The sequence below is a fragment of the Acomys russatus genome, chromosome 3 (assembly GCF_903995435.1).
Source record: "Acomys russatus chromosome 3, mAcoRus1.1, whole genome shotgun sequence".
Classification (NCBI taxonomy): Eukaryota; Metazoa; Chordata; class Mammalia; order Rodentia; family Muridae; genus Acomys; species Acomys russatus.
This window is the reverse complement of record NC_067139.1, coordinates 59,382,791-59,406,076: the sequence shown is the minus strand read 5'-3', so window position 1 is coordinate 59,406,076 and position 23,286 is coordinate 59,382,791. Positions and strand designations below refer to the sequence as shown.

Below are 23,286 nucleotides of genomic sequence, written 5' to 3'. Positions count from 1 at the left end.
TACTATTTCAAACATACAATTAAATGTTGCCAAAAGTTAGCCTTCCACATGGTCCGTCTCAGAGGTGTCTCTAAGAACACCAAGTCCTTGTCTTAAAGAAGGTGGGTGGTATTCCTGAGCATCATCAGGCCTCGGCGGATCTCGACACAGGCGTACACACAAAGGTGCAAACAGACATTAAAAAGGCCTATCCTTCCAATCCTACTGCATTACTGTACCTACTAATCAACTCGCCTCCATTCCTGCTCCTGCACACTCTTCCTAGCCTCTGATAAGTACTATTCTATTACTGGCTTTAGCTTCCACATAGAAATGAGAATATTTAGTATTTTCTTTCTGTGTCTCACTTATTTCACTTATCACAACATTCCCTAGGTTCTACCCATTACTACAAATCTCAAACTTCCATTTCCCAAGTAACAAATTATACTGAGCCATTTTCATGTGCTTACTGCACATATGTATATCTTCTTCCATGATGTGTTTGTGAAAGCCTTTTATTCAGCGGTTAAAATGTTTCTTTTTACTTTATTTAAAACAACAAAAAAAAATTGTGACACTGTAGACTGAATCCAAGACTGCACAAGTGCCAAACCACCTGCTTTTTATTAAAAACACTACTGAGATAAATTCACATATAACATTTACCTGGTGGTCTACTGTTTAGTAGCTTCAGTGCAGTCAATGCAGTGTGAAATCATCAAAATACATTCTAGACGTGTTTCTATTTCTAAATAAATCTTAATTGAATTGAAACTCATGTAGCATGCAATTAACTACTTTATATAATTCAACACTGGTTAGTATATTCAAAATAGCATGCAGCTATCAGCTCTGCATAATCTCAATGCTCCCTCTTTTATTACTGAGTTGTGGAAATTCACAAAGTGTTCTGGAGTTTTTGGCTGGCCACACACATTAAAAATATTTTCCCAATATCATGGCTTGGCTTCCTCTTCTTTAATGGCAATAGTCAAAAAACAGTTTGCCATTTTGGTGGTCTTATGTGTTTCCTTTATGTCATCAGTATTTCTGGGTCCTCACTAAGAAATCTTTGCTTGTCCTCAGGTCTTGAGATTACTCTTGCTTTCTTCTACAAGCTTTGTAGTTCTAGTTTTCACAGAAGGCATCTATGATAAGTTTGGTTTTGTTTTTCTGATTGGATATCCACTGTTACTGGTACTGTGTTAAAATTAGTTTTTGTTTTGTTTTCTTGTTTTGTTTTGTTTTTTCAAGACAGGGTTTCTCTGTATAGCCTTGGCTGTCCTGGACTCACTTTGTAGATCAAACTGGCCTCAAACTCACAGCGATCTGCCTGCCTCTGCCTCCTGAGCACTGGGATTAAAGGCATGAGCCACCATGCCTGGCGTCTAAAATTAGTTCTTTCTTCACTATAACCTTGATAAATTCATTTGTTCACCTAAGTTTCACTCTATTTCTAGATCCCTATTTCAACCCACTATTTTATTATATTACCTTTTAATACAAAAATCTTTTAATAATTACAGTTTTCTGTTATGGCTTTTAAAATAGTAAGTCCTTCAACTTTTTTTTTTGTTCTTTTTTTCAGCATTAAAAAGTTTGGGTATTTTTGGGGGCTGGAGAGATGGCTCAGAGGTTAAGAGCCCTCGCCTGGCCTACAGGTGTACATGCAGGCAGAGCAGTGTATATGTAATAACAAATAAATCTTTTTTAAAAATGTTTGGGTATTTTAAATATGTATTTTTCTATAAATTTTAGAATATAGAGTCAAAAACATGCAACAGCTGGCATGGTGGTATAGGCCCATAATCTTGGTAATTGTAAGACTGAGTAAGGTAGACAGAAGTTTGAGGTAAGCCAAAGCTAGTGAGTTCTAGGCCAGTCAGGGCTACACAGAAGGACTCTTTCAAAGCAAGAGCTGGGCATGGTACTGCATACCCGGGCTACATAATAAGACCTTGTTTCAAAAACCAAACCAACAAAGTCCCCAAAACAATCTGCCAACATTCCTAGCCACCCCCCTACACACACACATGAAGAAAAGAAGGGCTTGGGATATAGCTGGGAGACAATATGTTTGCCTAACGTGCATGAAGTCATGGCTTCAATACCTAATACCATACATAAAAGGAAGGAAGGAAGGAAGGAAGGGAGGGAGGAAGGAAGAAAGAGAAAAGGGAGGGAGGGAAGAAGGAAAGGAGGGAGGGGGAGTGGAGGGGAGAGAATTTTAGTTATGTAGCAAAGTAATATAAAAATTTAATATAGTTTTTTGGCATAAATGAATTCCTCCATTTTTAAATATGTTTTTAAAACATAATACAATAAAACAAAAATAAAATACATGCGATTACATGACCTGCAGTATATCTCTCAGCTGATCCTTTATAGGAGAAGCTTGTGCTTCTGCTAACATGAGTGTCTCTGAGAGATGCAACATGGCAAATGTCATGGCTAACACATCTGAAAACCATCACTCACTGTATTTGGTCTTTGTAAGAACAGAGCAGTTCTCAGAACATGTATCCAGAACCATCCGTGGACCAAAGAGGTTGGGACAACATTCCAGTTTGATACATGTTTGCCGGCAGAACTCAGTCACTCGGTCTGCTGTTTTCACTATCTCAACAGTAGCTCGATAACTCTTTCCTTTATATCTACAATTAGAAGATATCAGATGCCAAATTTATTCCACCAGTGATTACCCTGAGAAAAACTTAACAGGAGCATGCTGAAAGTTGCTTTACTTGTCTTTCATAGTTTAAGAATTCTGTTTATAATGATTTTTTTTCTATGTGCATTTGTGCTTTGTCTGCATGTATATCTGCGTGAGGGTGTTGGATTCCCACCTGGAATTAGAGTCACTGACAGCGGTAAGATATGGATTCTGGGAACTGAACTAGTGTAATGGATGTAAATATGTTTTTGTTTTAATCACAAGTGTGGGATGTGAAACAGACTTGTGTGAGGTGTACAGTGTTTTTCCACTGGAAACAGACTTGTTAGAGAACAGGTGATGTTTATCCACTAGAGGAAGAACTGCTTCTTCTGGGTTTGTAGGTTCAAAACCTACAAACCAGGGTCCTTTGGAAGAGTAGCTAGTGGCCTTAACCGTTGAGCCATCTCTTCAACCCTCAAAGTTTGAAAATTCTTAAAACAATAAGGAAGTTCTGCAGTCTATACTTAAATCTGGTAACTAAAACAAATGAAAATTAAGTTACTATATAAGACAAAGCCCCTGCTTTCCATTCCTAGGTGAAAGTATGTATGTCTGCATTCATTTATTCATTCATTTGAACGATCAAATGAATCCCAGAAGCCTCAAACATGCTAGGAAGTACTCTACCACTGAGATCCAGGCTGGAAGAATTTTAAATACTACTTCTACTACTATAAAAACACCTTTTTAAAAAAAAAAATCTTCCTTTTTCTTGAGCAGTATGACATGCCAACTGCTGTCCACCCACAAAACACTTCAAGTCAGAAAGCAACAGTAATAGTAAGTGTTCATAAATTTTCACATAAGTTTCAAGATATAATTTCATCTTCACTGTATAAAAAGTATACCTTGTATTTATTTCTATTAAAGTTTGTATTTCTTAGAAATAATTTTTGTCACATAACAGAAATGAAATAAAAAAGAAAAACATCAGTCTGGTCCTTCACCACAAACAGCTGCAGCAGCTCTGCTGTGGGGGTACAAAAGGTCTGATGCTATCAAGAAGTTCCATGCCCTGTGAACGAGACACAAGAGTGAGGGCCAAGGGGCTTCACTCACTTGGCCTTTAGGACTTCCCCACATCCATGCCACACAGAATCTTTGTCCAGCTGGAGCTCCCGAAGGACGCGACTGGGTTTGTAAGCTGCATTGATAAGTAGAGTGAGGACCTGAGATAGGTTTTAAGGCAGAAATAAGGGTTAAGTAGGAAGGAGAAAAGCAGACCATTAGAATCTTAACACTCTTGATAGTGTCAAGACTTTTAACATATTTCCAGTCAAGTATGTTAAGAATGTTAAAAAAAAAAAAAAAAAAAAAGTTAGCTGCAAATTAAGAGTAATCAGATTCTTTACAACATTCAGAAAAAAAAAAAAACAAAAAACAAAAAAACAAACACCCCAAGTTTTAAAGCACTATAACATATATTTCAAAATGTTTCCCCAAAATGGTTCACACAGACAACTGTATTCATTTGGGATCTTTTTAGTTAGGGTTACTACTGCTAGGAAAAACATCATGAGCAAAAACAGCTTGGGGAGGAAAGGATATATTTGGCTTATGGTTATAGTCCATCATCAGGAGAAACCACAGCAGGAACCTAGTGGCAAGAACTAAAGAGAGACCATGGAGGACACTGCTTATGGCTTGCTCATCATTGACTGCACATCCTGCTTCCTTATACCCAGGACCACACTGCCTAGCCATCCCACATACAATAAAATGCTCTAGAGACTTGATGGAGGCATTTTCTCAACGGAAGCTCTTCTTCCTTGATTACGCCAGCTTATGGCAAGTTGATTAAAAACAAAACCAGGATACTATATAAACATCTGCTGCCTTATGGCTAGAGATGTCTGGTCCAGAACCCTAGCTTCCTCAGACCCTGCCTTGCTGTTCTGAAGATAGCCAGGGTCAAGTCCTCACATTTATTACTTACACTGCAGGACACTGAGAGACTCACAGCTTGATCATGGACTCTGGTTAATCTCACAGTAAACACAAGCACCCACCACATACTTTTTGTTAAAACATGGGATCTTAACTTGAACTCAAAATTCTCCTGCCCCAGTCTCCTGAGTTGTTGAAATTACAGGCGCATGCCCCTACCACACCCATCAGCCATCCCACCCACTGGGCTCATCTGGGACTGCTTGGAGCATGAATTTGGAGTTTCAACCAACAACTTCAGGCAAGGCATCCTAGAGCCAGTTCACTTGCTCCCACACACTGTGAACCATCTCACCTACTGCTGGGCCCTGGACCATGAAGCTGAACCACAATGCAACTTAAGAGACCTGTACCCCATCTCATTCATGTGGTATGGTGACACAGTGCTCCCTGGCATAACCCCTCTCAGCTTCACTTCTACGTGCAGCTGCTAGCCAGGAACCCTCTAGCCAGCTCCTGTGGTGTAAGGACACAAGTAAGCTATCTGTACTCCCTGGCACAGACCTCTCAGTTCTACAGTTGCTTCTGCCGGATCTATCCTCCAGGCCTAGCCAGGCCATGTTTCCTGTGCTCTGGTTCAACCTGGTACGTCTACCTGACCTACCTCTGCCTGCCTATTTCTAGAACTAAAGAACAGATAATAAAGCCAGGTGTGGTGGAGCATACCTTTGATCCCAGCACTCAGGGAGGCAGAGGCAGGCGATTCTCTGTGAGTTCGAGGCCAGCCTGGTCTACAAAGTGAATCGAGACAGCTGAGGTTACACAGAGAAACTCTGTCTCAAAAAAATAACCATCCCCCAAAGGAACAGATAATCACCAACCCAGTAACAGCAGGTGATTTTTATATCCTGCTGTCTCCACTAGACAACACATCTGGACAAAATATAAACAGAATTAAATTACATCATACATCAGATATGACCTAACAGGTATCTGCAGGATATTCCACCCAAACACTAAATGAAATAGTCTACTCAGCCGCCCACATCATGAGACACAAAACAAATCTTAACAAATCCAGAATAACTATGTATCCTATCTGATTATGATGCAATAAAACTTAAAATTGACAATAAAGAAATCTCTCCTAAATACATAAGCTCACAGAGACTAAGCTACTCATTACTGAATGGTGAATGGATCAAAGAAAAAGATGAAAAATTCCTTGAACTAAATAATAATGAAAACAAAATACAACAAAATGTCTGGGACACAAAAAAATGCAGCCTTATGGGGAAAATTTATAGTTCTAAAAGCTTATATTAGGAAAAAAATATCAGGAAAGGCAGCACTCAGGGAGGCAGAGGCAGGTGGATCTTTGTGAGTTTGAGGCCAGCCTGGTCTACAAAGTGAATCCAGGACAGCCAAAGCTACACAGAGAAACCCTATCTCAAAAAACCAGAAAAATAAATAAATAAGAAAAAGCACAACTAATACTTAATGATGCAACTCAAGGATTTGGGAAAATAAGAACAAATCAAATCCAGTACATGGCAAGAAATAATAAAAATCAGAGCAAAAATTAATGAAACTGAAATAACAAAATAAATCAATGAATCCAAGAGCTTGAAAGAACTTTAGAAGTTTAGCATGCACCACAGCACCCAGCTTTTTAGTTTCCTCTACACAGTCTTACATGGTCTCTGACAAACACCATTTTTAGACAGAGGTGAGCGTATTTAAAGGCTTACTTACTTCCCTAAGTAGTAGAAACAGTCATGTGACAATTTGTCCTGTAGGACAGTAGTCCCCAGCCTTAGCTGTGATTTTGTGTTTTGAGTTTCAGCCACATGTGATCCAGTGGCCCAAAACCCCAGAAATAATTCACAAATTTTAAACTATACCATTTTTTGAGTAGCCCAATTAAATCCTGTACCATCCTACTGAGGTACATGGATATCTCTGCCTACTCTGTCCAAACTGTACACTATCCACACGATAGCCTCTTAGTAGCTGTGTTTGTAAGAGCCACCGAGCTCATGGCTAGAGCAACCCTCAAAGTAGTCAGTCTAATGCCACATCACTCATCATGTAGGCATGATCTGATCTCACATTAACAAACAGAAGGTACATCTCAGGTAATGGAAAAGGTGACTTTCACACAATTTTTACTGCAGTATATTGCTAGAATTTTCTATTTTATTATTTGCTATTCTTGTTACTCATTTACCACATAATAATTTACCACATCTAACTTATTAATTAAAATTTATCCTAAGTGTGATGGTTTGGACATAGTTTGAATATGTCCCCCCAAAGTTTAAGTGTTGGAATCTTGGTCCGAAGTATGATGGGTGTAGAAGGTCCTTAAAAGGTAGGCCGGGTGGGAGGTTGTGATGTTCAGTCTAATTGTTAATGTGACACAGTGTAGAGTCACCTGGGAGGGAGTGTCAATGAGGAATTGTCTATGTTTGGCTTCCTCAAGGGTTTGTTTGTAGGAGATTATCTTGATTGTATTAATTGACCCAGCCTAAAAGTGAGAGTAACACTCCCTGGGTTTGGGTCCTAGTGTGTATAAAAAAGGAGAAAGTAGCTGAGCCAAATAAACCTTTTCTCCTTTAAGCTGTTTTTGTCGGACTTTTTTTTAAATCACAGAATCAACAAAAAAAATTAGAGGAATATAATAAAAATTGGAGCCATGACCTCAGAGGGGAGAGTAGCCCTCCAGTCTCTCTCAAACTTCTTATGTGGCAACATGATTCTTCCTTACACATATAGTTTTCACTAAGATTTGACACAAACAAGAGGATCTTCACTAGAAGCCAAATTGATAGGGACGCTTGGTCTTGAACATTTTAGCTTCCAAAACTATGTACTAAGTAAACCTTTTCTTTCTAAGTAACCTCCTTCAGGTATCTTGTTATAAGAACAAAAATGTATTAATACAATACATACAGGGGGGGAAAAAAGCATGGTACTTTTCACATCTCTTCGGCACTATCTGAAGTCTTAGAATTGTATCCATACCATGGCCAAGAAGGAACTACTATACTTGAAAAAAGTTAAGGTATACTGGTTAAACCTATAGTTGTTACATCAATGGTACAAGTTTCTCTGCATGAATGAGCCTAGGACATACCCATTTAATTTCCAAGTTCTACCCTTGGATGTAACCTTACCTCTCTAAGTACCAGAACACAGTTCCCAGGTCCTACACATTGAGGCAGCTCAGCAATTCTTCCCTTATTAAGATATGGCCCTGAGAAGCAACGGTGGTTGAAGTATATCTTTGGACAACAATATTTTCCATTGATCATCACTGGAAATAAAGAAACAAGTATTCAAAGTAGACAGTCTCCCTCAATTCTATGTTTCCAAAGATGAGTTGGGGGGGTGGCAACCAGCATATATACCACTATATGAGTTTTGAAATTACTTTTTTTGTATATGTGGGTTTTGCATATACTATGCAAGATTTTAGCTACATTCCCAGCCATGAAAATACATATTTTGAAGTATAGCATACTGTCATGACAATGCTCTTAGATACCTTATGTTTATTTTATGCTAGTTTACAGAGCTTATCATTATCCTGAACTACGTATGTTGATTAACTCCTGGATAATGTGACACAAATCTAGAGCCCCACAAATCTATTGATAAAGGAAAGAGAGGAGGACCTACTCCATAAACCCACCAGTCTTGATGATCAATTATTTCTTTTCCAGTTCTTCAAAATCAACTACTCAAAAATCTATTACACGCGCGCGCGGGCGTGCACACACACACACACACACACACACACACACACACACACACACACACACACCAGGCTGGCTCTGAACCTGAGGTTATCTTCTTGCCTCTATCTCTAAATTGATGGGATTATAGTTACGTGCCACCACACTTGGCTCAAATGTTTTATTTCCAGATACAACCCATTAAAAGGTAACCAATGCTCTCTTCTCCACAACATCACAAATACTATACCTGAGTGGGTGGAGTTCAGCTGATTCTTCAGGCCCTCATGGACAGTTCTTGAAGACAGTATTCTGGACGAAGAAAATAAAGAAAAATAATGAAATCACCAGCAAAGCCTACAGGTTAGCTTTCTTTAAAAAAAAAAAAAAAAAAAAAAAAAAAAAAAAAAAAAATATATATATATATATATATATATATATATATATATAAATAGAAAAATGTTCTTAACTTATAACACATTATTTTTTAAGTAGTAATTGCTTTTAAAACCATGCATAGGACAAATGAGCCAAGAATCTATAGACATGTGATACTACATGTTGAGAAATTATAAAACTGTACTATAAAATTTGTAAGTGTCCTGTAGGATTCTAAAAGTTTCTTGTAGAACTACACATGAAGGGTCAGGGTTTTAGAAGATAATCAAGATGTAATTAGAATTAGATCCTAACACTGGGATCACCTGACAGCAGTATAAGAAGGAGAAGACACGGATAGGAGGAGGGCAAGGAGAGAGACTCACAGCTAGAAGGTGTGTGTGCATCGGTGTGCCAGGAAGTAAGGCCTTACAAGGAATCAAATCAACTGCCATTTTGAACTGCACTTCCTAGCTTCTAGAGTATGAGAAAATTAGCTTATGTGGCTTATACCCAGACTGAGATAATTTTGTTATGGCAATTTATTAGACTATATAGAATTCAAAATTTAATATAAACATAGAAACTTCTGTATCTTTAAGATGTAAAATGCCACCAACTGACTGTTTCTCAAAGGCTGTAAGAGTATGCCACAAAGAGTTTCCTGATGAGCTTAAAGAAGAAATGTACGTTTTCTTTTCCAACTGCTGTTTTGTACATCAAGATACTGAGACAAATTATTCCCTGACTTACAATTCTTGCTCTTCTTTCACAAATATTTCTTTAATCAATTGCCTTCAATATCTAAAAGCTAAAGAAAAATTTGATTTTGGAGAACATCTTGATATATTTGCGTTTTTGTATATTTGTAAGGTTTTGTTTGTTTGTTTGTTTGTTTGTTTTGATATAGAGCTTTACCACGTAACCCATGCTAGCCTGGAACTCACTATATAATCCAGGCCTGCCTTAAACAATTCTCTGACTCGGCCTTTAAAGTAGCTAAGATAATAGGTGTATACCATCATGCCTAACTTTATAATTCAATTTTAGGAAAGGTGTATACTGAAAGAAGTATATAAGCCACCAAATTTGACTTAAAAGTTTATGCTTCCTCTGGAGAAAATAACACAGAGGAGACATATTCTCTTAAATAGTTATTTTCCCCCTAGGTATTCTAAGTTTCAAACTTGAACTATTTAAACACCTATTGTATTACTTACTGCTTTTCTGGTTGAACCACTGCAATTTTCCTCTGTTTATGCACTATAAGAAGAGAAAAAAATTAAAGAAAAAGGCACAGACTTAAGCTTGCAATCAGCGTGCTTGATACCTGCCATGTAAATACCTAGCACGCACTTTTGAGTTAGTTTTTAAATGTAACACTCTAAATAAAAAACATTTTTCCGGATTGGGGTTCTTCCTAGAAAGACAAAAAGAACATTTTCAAGGATCACTAGGCTAATCAATACCTACAAATTCTTTCCATCAAACACAGATACTGAAAAGGAAGGCTGATGATCAGGACCCTAGGATCAGTTAATGGAACAGAAACAACTTTGGCACAGTGCTAGGGAAATAGAACATCCATATTAGGAAGCTTGCAAATTACTAAACACAGGGATAAACTGTAAAACTTACATATGAGAAAAAGTTCGCAGGACTGAATTTGTAGATCCCTTCTTAAATATGACACCAAGAACAGGGGTGACAAAAGAGTCAAAGAATTACACTGGAATACATCAAATTTAAAAGCTTGTGTATAAAAAGAGAACAAAGGGCCGGCAAGATGGGTAAGGGTACTTGAGACTAAGTCTGACAACCTGAGTTGGATTCCCAACAGCCACTTGGTGGAAGAAGAGAATCAACAAGTTGCTCTCTGACTTCCATGTGCATGCAGTGGTATGTGTATACACAATACATGCACACAAACACTCTAATTGCACACACAAAAAATAAAACAGATGTAATTAAAAGAGGTAAGGGGCTGGAGAGACGGTTCAGCAATTAAGAGCACTTGTTCTTACAGAGAACTGGGGAGGCAGCAGTAGGCCCATCTGAATTCAAGGTCATCCTGGTTTACACACATTGTTCTAGCCTAGCCAGGATCTAAACAGTGAGACCTTGACTCTAATTTTTTTTTAAAAAGTAAAATACAAATAAAAAATAATAGGCGAATTTCAATAGAAGCCAAATGCCAGTTTTCAAGTTGCCCTATGAGAAGATCCATTTACCAAAGAACTTCAGGCAACAGCCGGCAAAAAACTAAGTTCCCTAGTTCCCTAGCCCATGGAAATTACTCCTGCTCCAGTCTGACTGTGCTCTCAAACTAACTCTGAAACCTAATTCCTACATCAGGAGGTAAGGTGTTTGGCAGGTGATTAGAGGATGAAGTCAGAGCTTTCATGAGGGGATTAGTACCCCTACAAAGGATGCCCACACCCGCCCCCAGAACAAGCAGGCTGTTTTAGCATGTGAGGACATGGTAAGAACATCTCTGGGCTGGGCTCAAAGGTTAAGAGTACTTGCTGCTCTTGCAGAAGACCCTGATTTAGTTCCCAGCCCCCACATGGTAGTTCACAGCCATCAATAACTCCAGTTCCAGGGTATCTGATGCCTTCTTTTGACCCCTATGGCATCAGGGACCCACATGATGCAAATATACCCATGCAAGCAAAACACTTATACACACATATGATTTCTAAAAAATTTGTTTTAATATAAGAAAAAAGGAGGCCTTATCTAGGAAACTGAAAACAGATCCTCATATCTGCTAATACCTTATCATTTTGACTTCCTAGGTCCAGTGATAGTAGATATTACTTTATAGAATTTTGTTATTAAAATCAGAATGGACTAAGACACTTGCCAATAATCATCTGAGTAAACTTAGAATAAAATAATCCTCCTGAAGTCACGCCCAGATCTCTAAACTAATAATAAAAGTCTGTTGCAATAAATAATAGCCTACATACACAAAAAGATAAATATCATTTTGGTTTTCTCTGAAATGTCTAAATTCACCCTAATTGGTAGCATCTATGCAAGATCATTTAATAACCAGTCTACTAGTACATAGACAACTACCTCGTGCCCGGCGAGGAGTGCTGAGAGGATGGCCATTGGTTTCACACCAGCCCAAAGGAAATATATCCATCGACTCCACACTTACAATAAATTCAGGTATAGGCTTCTTAGAACCTGTTAGATTCAGAAAACAAAAGTTGAACTATTTAAACAGCTTCTTTTGTAAACTTGTTTTTCCTGGTTTGTGTAGCTTTTAAGACTGGGTCTCACTGGGCAGTACAGGATAGCTTTGAAATAGTGATCTCCCTGCCTCAGCTTCCTAAGTGATGGCGGACCATCACAACCATGTCTAGACCTATACATTAGTTTTAAAATAATATTGTAATAATATAGACACACGCTTCTTAAGCAATTAATCGGCAGTCTTTCTCATGGAAGCCATACATTTTATGTTATGTAAATTTTATTTAAAAAAATAAGTTGTCTTCTATGTATGACTTGTAAGAATCAAGGAAGTAAATACAGTGTCCTTTGGCAAAGAAGCAACTGGAGCTATGACTATGTCATTCAGATGGCTAATAAGTATCATGTCATTTCCTTGAAATAAGACAAGTAAGAGAAAAATGTCAAGTTTACTTTAACTACCAGGAATAATGCCTTGCAGTTTCTGAAAAAAAAACCTGAATATCCAAAAGTAATTCAAATCAGGAGAAGATTTGTCAAGTTGTTTGGCAGATGTTGCAGGGATGCCTGCAGTAAATACCATCCTTGACACCTGCATCACTTCTCAGTTCTACAAATCAGAAACAGAAAGCATCTTTGTAGAGACTATTTGGCAGCAGGATAAGGAAAGCAGGCCACATACAATAGCTGCAGCACTGTGCACTTCCATAGTTTCAGCCACAAACCTGCCTAATCACTAAATGTTACCTTGAAAAGACAAATCAAATTTGTCTACATACTACTTGGTTCTATTCTCTTGGGTGCCTCTTCAGTAAGTGAGGCAGTTAATGTTACCCTAAAACATTTTGGTAACATCAAAATATGTTATTTTGACTTATCTCTTGAAAATAAAGGACCTTATAGTAAAAAGCTTTGGTTGATTTTCATTTCCTAAACTTTAAAAGCCAAGAACAAAAGTAAAACTTAAGCTTAAAATCTTGGATTTCAAATTAGATTTCTAGTTAACAAGCCCACTGAGTCTAAGAAGCTATACAACAGGGGTGAGCAGGAACAGCAAAGAAACAGCTACAGGAAACTTCTCTGGCACTTTACCTTCGAGCTGGAGCCACAGGTACGAGCCTCTCACTGCAGTAACAGTGGCAATGCACACTTCCTCAGGGAGAAGAGGGTTCACTGCCTCCAGTTTCATGTTCTCCTTAAACTGGTGCTCAGAAATTGACTAGAAGAAAAATCAATTAATCAAATCCATTAAGTAGATTCGTATCTAGTGTTAACTCATATGCTCAACTGGAATGTTTTGCACGTAGTATTTAATCCCTAGCTATACACTAAAGCAATGGACATCTTTTGTTCTTTTTTATTTTCAAGGAAGCAAAGGGAAAATGTTTGGGTTTCTTGGTAGACAGAATGGTTTGTAGGTCAGACACGCTCACATATTGATACATGCATGAGTGGGTAATGGCTTTGCATGATTTGCAAATTCTATTTTGCTTGTTTCTTTACTTGTCACATGAAATTGCGAACCACTATCTTGCTGGGTTATTAGGAAATTGCTATTAAATGAGACCCCTAAGGTTCTATGTCCCTTATCAAATGTCTCTCAACTGCATTTGGCTCCCTCTCCTAAGAGGGCACCACTATATCCTTTAATGTGTAATATAAAAGGCAGTCGCAGTAAAAAAAAAAAAAAAAAAAAAAAAAAAAAAAGCAATGAATAGGAGGAAACAAGAATTAAGATTAAGTTGTTTTCCATCTTCATAATTTATTAAAAATTGCTGTTGGTTTTTGAGAATATAATCCTATGGCTATAAAAATGGGCTCAGTAGGTAAAGGTACTTGATTGATCCCCAGAACCTACATGGTGAGAGGTGAAAACCAACTTTCACAAGTTGATCTCCACATGTGTGCCATGACATATACACACACAACATTCAGAAATTTAAAAACAAAACCATAACCAAGTAAAATATATATACCAAGAGAAAAAACTCTGCCTAACAAAAGATGATAAGCATAAGTTGGCAGTGAAGACAGCCAAGAACTGTTAGAACCAGGACTAATTCACCTGGAGGCGCAAGAGAAGTAGCCCAAATAAGGACTACTTGATCTACATGCCTCTTCTGCTTCGTCTCAGACAGGTCTCATGTAGCCAAGGCTGACCTCTAATGCCTGCTACATGCAAAGATGTGACCTTTATTCCTGATTCTCCCACTTCCACCTTCTAAGTGCTGAGATTTCAGCCATGCACCCCACACCTGCTTTATACAGTTCTGAGGACCTAACTCAGGGCTCCATGCATGCTGAGCAAGCACTTTAAAATATTCCCAGCCTCTAATTTTCTTTAAAAATTAAAAACAAAACTTTGAGATGGGGATCTTATGTTTAGAAATGGCTGGCCTCACATTATATCAATCCTCCTGCCTCAGCTTCCTAGAGCGCTGGGATTACAGATGTGTATCTTCATGCTTGGAGAACCTATCTTTTTCTTTTCTTTCTTTCCACTAATTTTTTAACAAGAAATTTTTGTTAGAAACATTTAAAAAAAACACTTACATTATGCCATTATGTACTATTACATACCTCAGGACAACTGTGTCTTTCCCTTCCCTACAGAAAGTGAGATTTATTCTCTGGAAAAGATAAAATACAAGATCTTTGGGCAGGAGGACACAAACAACTTTTAAGGGGTATGTAAGTAGTGAAGGCCCAGCCATAGCCACTATATATCAGACAGGGGACAGGAAAAGATCTTTTATAGTAATAGGCCAACATATAAAGATATAAATTAAGTTTTTCCAAATAAATGGCCAGCCAGTTCCTACTCTGTAGGAAAAAATCAAGGTTGGCAAATCTTATTCAAACATATTCAAACTTTCTAATCAGTTTTTTTTGTTTTAGTTTCCTATTCCTAAATATAAGTAGTAACCAAGAATGAACAGATATTTAAGAATATAAAAACTATAGACAAAACCAGCAATTGGAGAAATCAAGAGAGCAGGCAAGGAAACCTTCCAGCCAGTAGTGGTGTTAATTAACATCTTCTGGGAGACAAGAAAATCTATTTCATACCTAAAGCAAGAATAGTATGCCATTAAAAACAAAGAACTATTAAGCCAGGTGGGGGTGGTGGCACATGCCTTTAATCACAGCACTTGGGAGGTAGAGGCAGGTAGATCCCTATGAGTTCAAAACCTGTCAGTCTACATAGCAATTTCCAAGCCAGTCAGAAATAGAGACCCTATCTTAGTCAGTGAGACTTTGTCTTAAAAAGCAAAACAAAATAAAGAAGATATATTCAATGGAGATAGTAGTTGCGAAAAACAAAAAAACGTAGTGTAACAAATTTAAAGACTTGGGGCTGGAGAGATGACTTAGCAATTAAGAGCACTTGCTACTCTAGCAGGGGATCCAGGTTTGGTGCCAGAATCCACATGGTGACTCACAACCCTCTGTATCCGAACTTCTAAGGACACTGAGGGACTGCATGCACATAAACACAAACAAAACATTCAGAACATAAAGTAAAACAAATATATCTTTTAAAAATAATCATTTTTTAAAAGTAAAAATACTTATAATCCCAGCACCTGCTAAACTGAGGGCTAACAATTACCATGAATCTAAAGATAGTCTTGGGCCTTCTAGTGAGTCTGAGGTCAACCTGGACTACAGAGTGAGAGTACGTCTCAAAAAACAGTTCTGTGAATTTTTGTTTGTTTGTTTTTGTTTTTGTTTTGTTTTGTTTTTGAGACAGGATCTCAAAAAATATATGTAGCCCTAGAACTCACAATGTATACCAGGCTGGTCTTGAACTCATAGAGACCTACCTGTCTCTGCCTCCCCAATACTGAGATCAAAGGTGTACTGCACTAGACTGCTGAGGTTCTGTACTATCTATGAAAGGAAAAAAGGCAGGCTATCTGTCACTTTCTACAGATTACAGGGGGAGAGGAAAGACAAGTTCGTCTACAAAAATCAAGATTAAAAATCTTGACTTCAAAAATACAAGTGAGTAATATTTTTAAAAATTTGAAGTAATGTCCAACCTAACTTTCATATTAAGCTAAACTATGAATATGTGAGTAGAGTGAAATTTTCAATATATTGTACTTTAGTATGATGTATGTAGTCCTTACAACCATGTGTTAAAAAGCGACTAAGCAATAGCAGGCTGCATCAAAACAACCACACAAGAGGCTAGAGAGTTGGCTAAGTGGGTACTAGCACTTGCTATGAAAACAGGAAGATCTGAGTTCAAATCCTCAGTACTTATGTAAAAAGCTAGGTGGATAATGGTAGATGCCTGTAATGCCAAAATTGTGGTGTGGTGGCAAGTGGACGCCACAGGCTCTTTGGCTATAAGTCAGCCTATTAGAAACAGAAAACTTCTAATTCAGTGATAGAGTCACCTTTTAGAAATGTGGAGAGAGAGGCTAGAGAGATGGCTCAGAGGTTAAGAGCACTGCCTGCTCTTCCAAAGGTCCTGAGTTCAATCTCAGCAACCATATGGTGGCTCACAACCATCTATAATGAGATCTAGTGCCCTCTTCTGGAGTACATGCAGGCAAAACACTGTGTATCTATGATAAATAAAATCTTTTTTTTTAAAATGTGGAGAGAAATAAGGAGATACCCAACATCCCTTTCTAGCCTTTGCATGTGTCCGTGTCTGCGCGCATGCGCGCGCGCGCGCACACACACACACACACACACACACACACACACACACACAGAGAGAGAAAAGAGGAAAGAGACCCTGAGTTATACATAACAGTAGCTCCAAATCAAAGGAAAGAGGAGAGGGCAACTTCCCATGTAACAGTGATAGAACCATTTGGTAAGCTTTGAAAGCAGCCTGTCCAGGGAGAAAAATATAATAGGAACAACAATCTGATTGGACTGCCTTTGTGGAATTAGTATCAAGAAGCTACTAGAAGGTATGGGAAGAATTCGCAATAAACACAAAGAACATTAATATGACAAATGTTTAAAAAAGAAAACAATCATAAAATACTGCAGCAGTCAGCTGTTAAAGTCTGGATGTACATAATGCAAAACTTCAACCAAATTTCATCAAAACTCAACAGTGATGGTAAGGCAGAAGGGAAGGTAACATAAAACAGTTAAATGTCCATTTACTATAATGTCATCTACATAAGTGTCTAAAAGTAAAACCTCAAGAGTGCAGCATATTATTTTGAAAATGAGGTATAAATACAAGAATTACAGGGAATGAAAAATAAAATGTGGTCACTGTATAAGGTGAAGACATGACCTCTCCAAGGTATGGTTGGGAGAGGGAGCTTTTATTGTAGATATGAGGGAGAGCAGAGCCAGAGGCCTGAGAAGAGTCCAGAGCAGGAAGAGAAAGCAGCAAACTGAACACGGCCAACAGACTGGAATGGCCAATAGAGTGAGAGGAGGGAGAGGTGGGAAGAGCAAAAGAGGAAGACAAAGAGAGTGTGGGCAAAAGAAAGAGGCAAGAGAGGGCATCAACATAGCCAAAATAACAACATTATGAAGGCATGAGAAGCTGAAGGAAGGGAAGCCCGTAGCTGAAGAAGTGGGGTAGGGAGCAAAGTGAGAAGAGCCACAGGTACATTTGATACTAAGGGGGCCTGGAGGCCACCAGGCACTTTGGTCCGCTAATAGGAACCTAAAGTTGCTTTTGAGCATGACCGTCACTTCTAGGAGGGGCCCTGCAAAGGAACAAGGGCAGGCATTGTTCTACACTCTCAGTTCCTACTGGTATTATGTTCCCCTACTGTTTTGCTTGTTTGTTTGTTTAATAGAATTTCACTATTGTAGCCTTGGTTGGCCTATGTAGACCAGGTTGGCTTCAGACTCACAGAGATCCACCTGCTGTCTGCTGGGATTAAAGGCAACTACCACCTTGCCTACCCAGAGTGGGGTTATTTTTGAGACAAGATTTTGTTGAGGTAAGCCAGCCTGGTCTGTGGTAATCCTACTGCCTTAGTCTCCCAAGGGCTGGAATTACAGGTACATGCCACCACACACAGCTATTTCACTTGTTTTGTTTGTGGCGAGGTCTCACTACACTGTCCATCATGACCTAGGACTTGCTATGTGCCCACCATGATCTCGCACTCATAATCTTCCTCTCCTGCCTTAGCCTCTTCAGCAGTGGCTCTCAACCTTCCTAATGTTATGACGTTTTAATACAGTTCCTCATGTTGTGGTGATCCCCAACCATAAAATGTTTTGCTGCTTCATAACTGTTATTTTGCTACTGTTATGAATTGTAATGTAAATATCTGATATTCAAGATATCTAATATGTGACCCTGTGAAAAGGTCATCACATCCCCAAAGGGCTCGTGATCCACTGCTCCTGAAAGTTGGTATCATAAATGTTTACTACCATGTCTGGCTTAAATATGATGCCTTAACTATCTAGCCTTATTAAACACGCTCATATATTGTTGAAATAGAGTATTTTAAAATAAATATAGCAACTCTTCTCTAATATTAAGTTTTCATATCACTGAACCACTAAATTGTGAAATAAAATTTCAAAGTCACATGACTTTACCCAATTAAAAAATAAAATATATAAACTTGTAAAACTGATTTATTTAGCAAACTATCTTGTGCAGTAAGGGTGTTTTTCTTTGGACTAGTTTACTATTACCAACAAAGTGGTGATTTGGGTCAAATGAGCTGATTAATTTGGGGGTAAAAGACACAGCAACAGTGCAGAAGGCCAGCCTGAGGAGTGCTGTGACGGGTCTCACCAGAGGGAAGCACTTCTGAGGAGCAGCTTCAGCACCACACTGTTTGAGGTAGTCAGCCCAGTCGAAGTCCTGGCCCCGGAAGCCTACAGAGACAGAAAAGCGATGATTCACACCGAGTGTGCCTGCTGACTCTAGCACTCTGACAAGTGGTGCACCCACAACTCCTGATGCCACTTTCACCCATGTGGAGAGACACTCTATATATTTTTCATATTAAGATACTGAACCCAGGACTGCATATACCTAATTTTATAAAACAGAATAACTCTGGGCAAATTGTAATTATATAATAAAATTCAAGAAATAAGTAAACTTCCAAATTTCAAACTACATTTTTTTTTTTTTTTGGTTGTTCAAGACAGGGTTTCTCTGTGTAGCTTTGACTGCAAACTACATATTTTTTTTAGCAGTATATTTGGATGGTTAGTTGCTGGCAATTTGCCAAGAATTTTTAAAAATTATACAGGATTTGCTTTTTATTTTTATTTATTATTATTATTATTGGTTTTTCAAGACAGTGTTTCTCTGTGTGGCCCTGGCTATCCTGGACTCACTTTGTAGAACAGGCTAACTTTGAACTCACAGAGATCCACCTGCCTCTGCCTCCTGGAGTGCTGGGATTACAGGTGTGTGCTACCATGCCCAGCTAGGATTTATTTTGTCTAAAGAAATTTAGCATTACTGATTTTGTTAGTACATTTAATCAGTGAGAACGTTTCATTGATAAGGCTTTTTGCTTTCCTTAACATGTCTTAGCTAAAACCTATATAATAAAGAAAGAAAGGAAGGAAGGAAGAAAGAAAGAAAGAGTCACATGTAGCCAAGGCTGACCTTGAATTCTTGACCCTCCTATGTCTACCACCTTCCAAGTTCTAGTATTACAGACACACCACCACACCCTGGACTGATACAGTATCTTTATATTGTTTTCAGACTCATGTACCACAGGATCTAGCCAATATTCTCAGGGATGGAGAAGATAGTGTGCACGGGGATGCAGCTGGATATGAGATCATCTATAATGTCCCCTACTAAAGCAGGACAATTACGGCTGACAAAAACTAACTGAACATCTCACACTACTAATAGAGAAGATTTTGACTGTTCGCAACACAAAGAAATGATATTTTATCTGACAGATATGCCTATTGGCTTCAACCTGATCATTATACATTGAATATATGTATTTAAACACTACCCTGTACTCCACAAACACATAGAGCGTGTCAATTAAGACATTTTAAAACTCTAAATGCTTATATAATGTGAAACATAAATTCAACTAAGACTAAAAGAAATCACCTCCAATCTAGTGTCTGACTCAGCCCCATCTTTGTGGAGGGCCTGTGTGGTTAAGCCCACTTTATCTAAATTGCTGTCTCAGAGCTTAATCACAGGCTACTTAGAACTGTGGCTGCCTACAGGCAACAGTCCCTGATACCTCTCTTCTTGCTCAAAAAGGGCCTCAGTTCTCCCTTTGACCCTATCTGACTTCCTGACAAGACATTCTCCGACATGTTTCCTTCTTAACTTTTACTTTTATATATGTATAAGTACGTATGTGTGTGTGTGTATTCACACATGCATGCTGATATCTGCAGAGTACAGAGGGGGTACCAGATACCTGAGAACTGGAGTTGAGGCAGCTGTGAGACCTGAGATGGATACTGGGAACCTCTACCCCTCTAGACTTCTGCAGAAGCAGCAAATTAGCCACTGTGCCATCTCTCAAGTCTCAAGGTCCCATTGTCATTTCCAGTTACATAACTCACTCTTCCGCCCTGTTTACAATGTAAATTGCCCAAAGCTCCTACATCTTGTATACTTGTTTTCTTTTTTCTTTTTTAAAATTTATTTATTATTATGTATACAGGCCAGAAGAGGGCATCAGATCACATTATAGATGACAACATGTGGTTGCTGGGAATTGAACTCAGGACCTGTGGAAGAGCAGTCAGTGCTCTTAACCTCTGAGCCATCTCTCCAGCCCTGTTTTCTCTTTTTCACACAAAGGTAGCAAGCAGTATAAAGAACTTGGTATATCATGCACTTTCCTGCAAAGCCACAAGTTCCTAGTGTTAAGAGTTCAATGCCACACCTTCCCTACAGGTGTTCCTATGTCCTGCTCACTGACGGTAGAGAACCTGGAAAGTTCTGTGGATGTTTTCTCCCACATACCTCTTGAAAGGCTAGATTATACCCATCTCTGCCTTCTCAGTGATAAATCCAATAAACGTCATAACAAACTGGATAAATGCTTCCACCAGAAGGCCAAATACCATCTCTTACAAAGTTACAAGAACAACTAAAATCAGCGGTTACTTGTCTTAGATCTTGATAGTAACTTCTGACTAGTCGCCTCCACAACAAGACATTAACACCTAAAAAATCATCCACCTTCTAGCTCTGGCCCTAAAAAACCAGATCTAAACGCTCATAGTTGTCAAACCTACTATCAACCTTATACAAAAACAGACATATCTGGAAAGAGAGAATCTCAGCTGAGCAATGGCCTCCACCAGGCTGTCCTGTGGAAGAGTCTGTAAGGCATTTTCTTGATTAATAATTGATGTCGGAGGCCTAGCCTACTGCTGGCACTACCACTTCTGCACAGGTTGTCTTACGTTGTATAAGAAATCAGTCCGAGCAAGCCATAAGAAGCAAACCATTAAGCAGAATTCCTTTATAGTCTCTACTTCAGTTTCTGCCTTGAGTTCCAGCCCGGGCTTCTTCCAGTGATGGGTTTTAAGTATAAGATGAAATAAACCCATTCCTCTCCAAAGTTGTTTTCGGTCCATGTCTTATTACAGCAACAGAGAAGCAAACTAGTAAACCCACCCCTGCGTCTTCCCAACAGATTCCAAAGCGAACAGACAAAGGAATAGAAACAGAATCCAGGCTTGAGCCTCTCCTTCTAGCTGACTACACTAATACATGTCAAAGATTTAGAAAAAAAATACTAACACTTTTTTAGCTTGTGACTTCAAATATTGCAGAATCAGCTGAGCATGGTGGCACACACTTTTAATTCCAACACTCAGGAGCCAGAGGCAGGTGGAGCTCTGTGAGTTCAAGGCTAACCTAGTCTACATAGCAAGTTCTAGGCCAGCCAGAGCCACATAGTAAGAACCTTCCTCAAGAAATAAATAAATAAAATTATGGAATCTAGATCTCATTTATCTTACATTGGACCTCCATAATACTCAAGACAGGAAGTATAAAAGATCTTGGTGAGCCCATGCCTTTAATCCCAGCACTCAGGAGGCAGAGGCAAGTGGATCTCTGTGAGTTCAAGGCCAGCCTGGGTCTACAAAGTGATCCCAGGACAGCCAGGGCTGTTACACAGAGAAACTCTGTCCTTAAAAACAAAAGCAAAAACAAAAACAAGATCTTGGCAAAGTCACCCAGCATATATTTCAAGGACTAAGGCTAGCAGATCACGAATTTAAGGCCATCATGGGTCATATAGTTAATGTGAGGACACACTCAGCTACATAGTGAGACCCCACATAATTAGTAATGACAATAATAACCTTGAAAAACAACACAGAAGAACTCAAATCCATACCCGGAGGAGGGTTGATGTGTAAACCATTCTTCAGACTCCACTGCACAGGAAAGATGCCGGGACTGTGAGCATGGCACACGAATGATTGCCTTGTATGGTCTTCTGGCCGAAGGTCATCCATTTCCACTAGAAAGTACTTATCATCAAAAACCTGTATAATTAATAAATAAAACTGAAAATGGCTTTATGTGTATGATATATGAAATATGTTATGTGTATATATATGTGTGTGCATGTATGCAAACATGTATGTAACATATATATTTGTATTTGGTACAATCAAATGTTATATAAGTTCACTTATACTCACACTGGATTACTAAAACATTTAATAAATGTTAGCTCTACATCAGGTACTATTTTAATTAAATATCTTTCATAGATTTACTAACTTTTACTTTTTGTAACAATCTAATGAGGTAGGTAAGTACTATATTCAACTCCATTTTTCAGGTAAGGAAAATGAATTTTGTTTTTCTCTGTGTAGTCTTGGCTGGCCTCCAACTCACAGAAATCCACATGCCTCTGCCTTCCCAGCATTGGGATCAAAACCAGGCACCCCCACACCCAGCAGGAAAATGAATTTAAAAGAAAGATAAAGTAATTTACCCCAAGTTACACAGTCAAGAAATTGCAAATCTGAACTCAAATCAAGTAATTTGGTTTAAAGCAAAATTTAGTTTAAGCTTAGCAAGAGGTTAACTACACTACTAACTTCAAATGCCAGAATGAGAATTAATGGGTGTCCTCTGGATCCTAAGCAGCCTGTATCTTTCCAGACTCCAGAGAAGGCTGGTAGGTCTCTGTCTCACTCTTGCTCTCTGTCTTAAAGACTTTTTTTATTTCACTATGTACATGTGTGTCTGTCTATGTATATGTGTATATATGCCACATAGGTGCATGTGCAGAGAAGGCCCTAAAGCTGTAATTCCAAGTGGTTATATGCCACAATATATGGTCTCATTGTGGAGTTCCTGACCCCTCCTGGTCCTTCCATCCTCTCACTTTTTCATAAGACTCTCAGTGCTCCACCCAGAGTCCTGATGAGGGTCTC

At 38.6% G+C, this 23,286-nt stretch overlaps 1 protein-coding gene across 3 annotated transcripts in view; it reads right to left on the bottom strand.

Moving 5' to 3' along the window:
* Positions 1-23,286, bottom strand: part of Sfmbt1 (Scm like with four mbt domains 1) — a 97,978-nt gene that overhangs the window by 4,748 nt on the left and 69,944 nt on the right. For all 3 annotated transcript variants that reach the window (XM_051140878.1, XM_051140863.1, XM_051140871.1), the window contains exons 9-17: positions 22,233-22,383; positions 18,665-18,747; positions 13,003-13,129; positions 11,788-11,901; positions 9,924-9,966; positions 8,576-8,637; positions 7,765-7,904; positions 3,758-3,867; positions 2,461-2,636 (exon numbers count right to left, since the gene is read on the bottom strand). In XM_051140878.1, the coding sequence (XP_050996835.1) occupies positions 2,461-2,636; positions 3,758-3,867; positions 7,765-7,904; positions 8,576-8,637; positions 9,924-9,966; positions 11,788-11,901; positions 13,003-13,129; positions 18,665-18,747; positions 22,233-22,383 (1,006 nt within the window). The remainder of the gene's footprint in view (positions 1-2,460; positions 2,637-3,757; positions 3,868-7,764; positions 7,905-8,575; positions 8,638-9,923; positions 9,967-11,787; positions 11,902-13,002; positions 13,130-18,664; positions 18,748-22,232; positions 22,384-23,286) is intronic.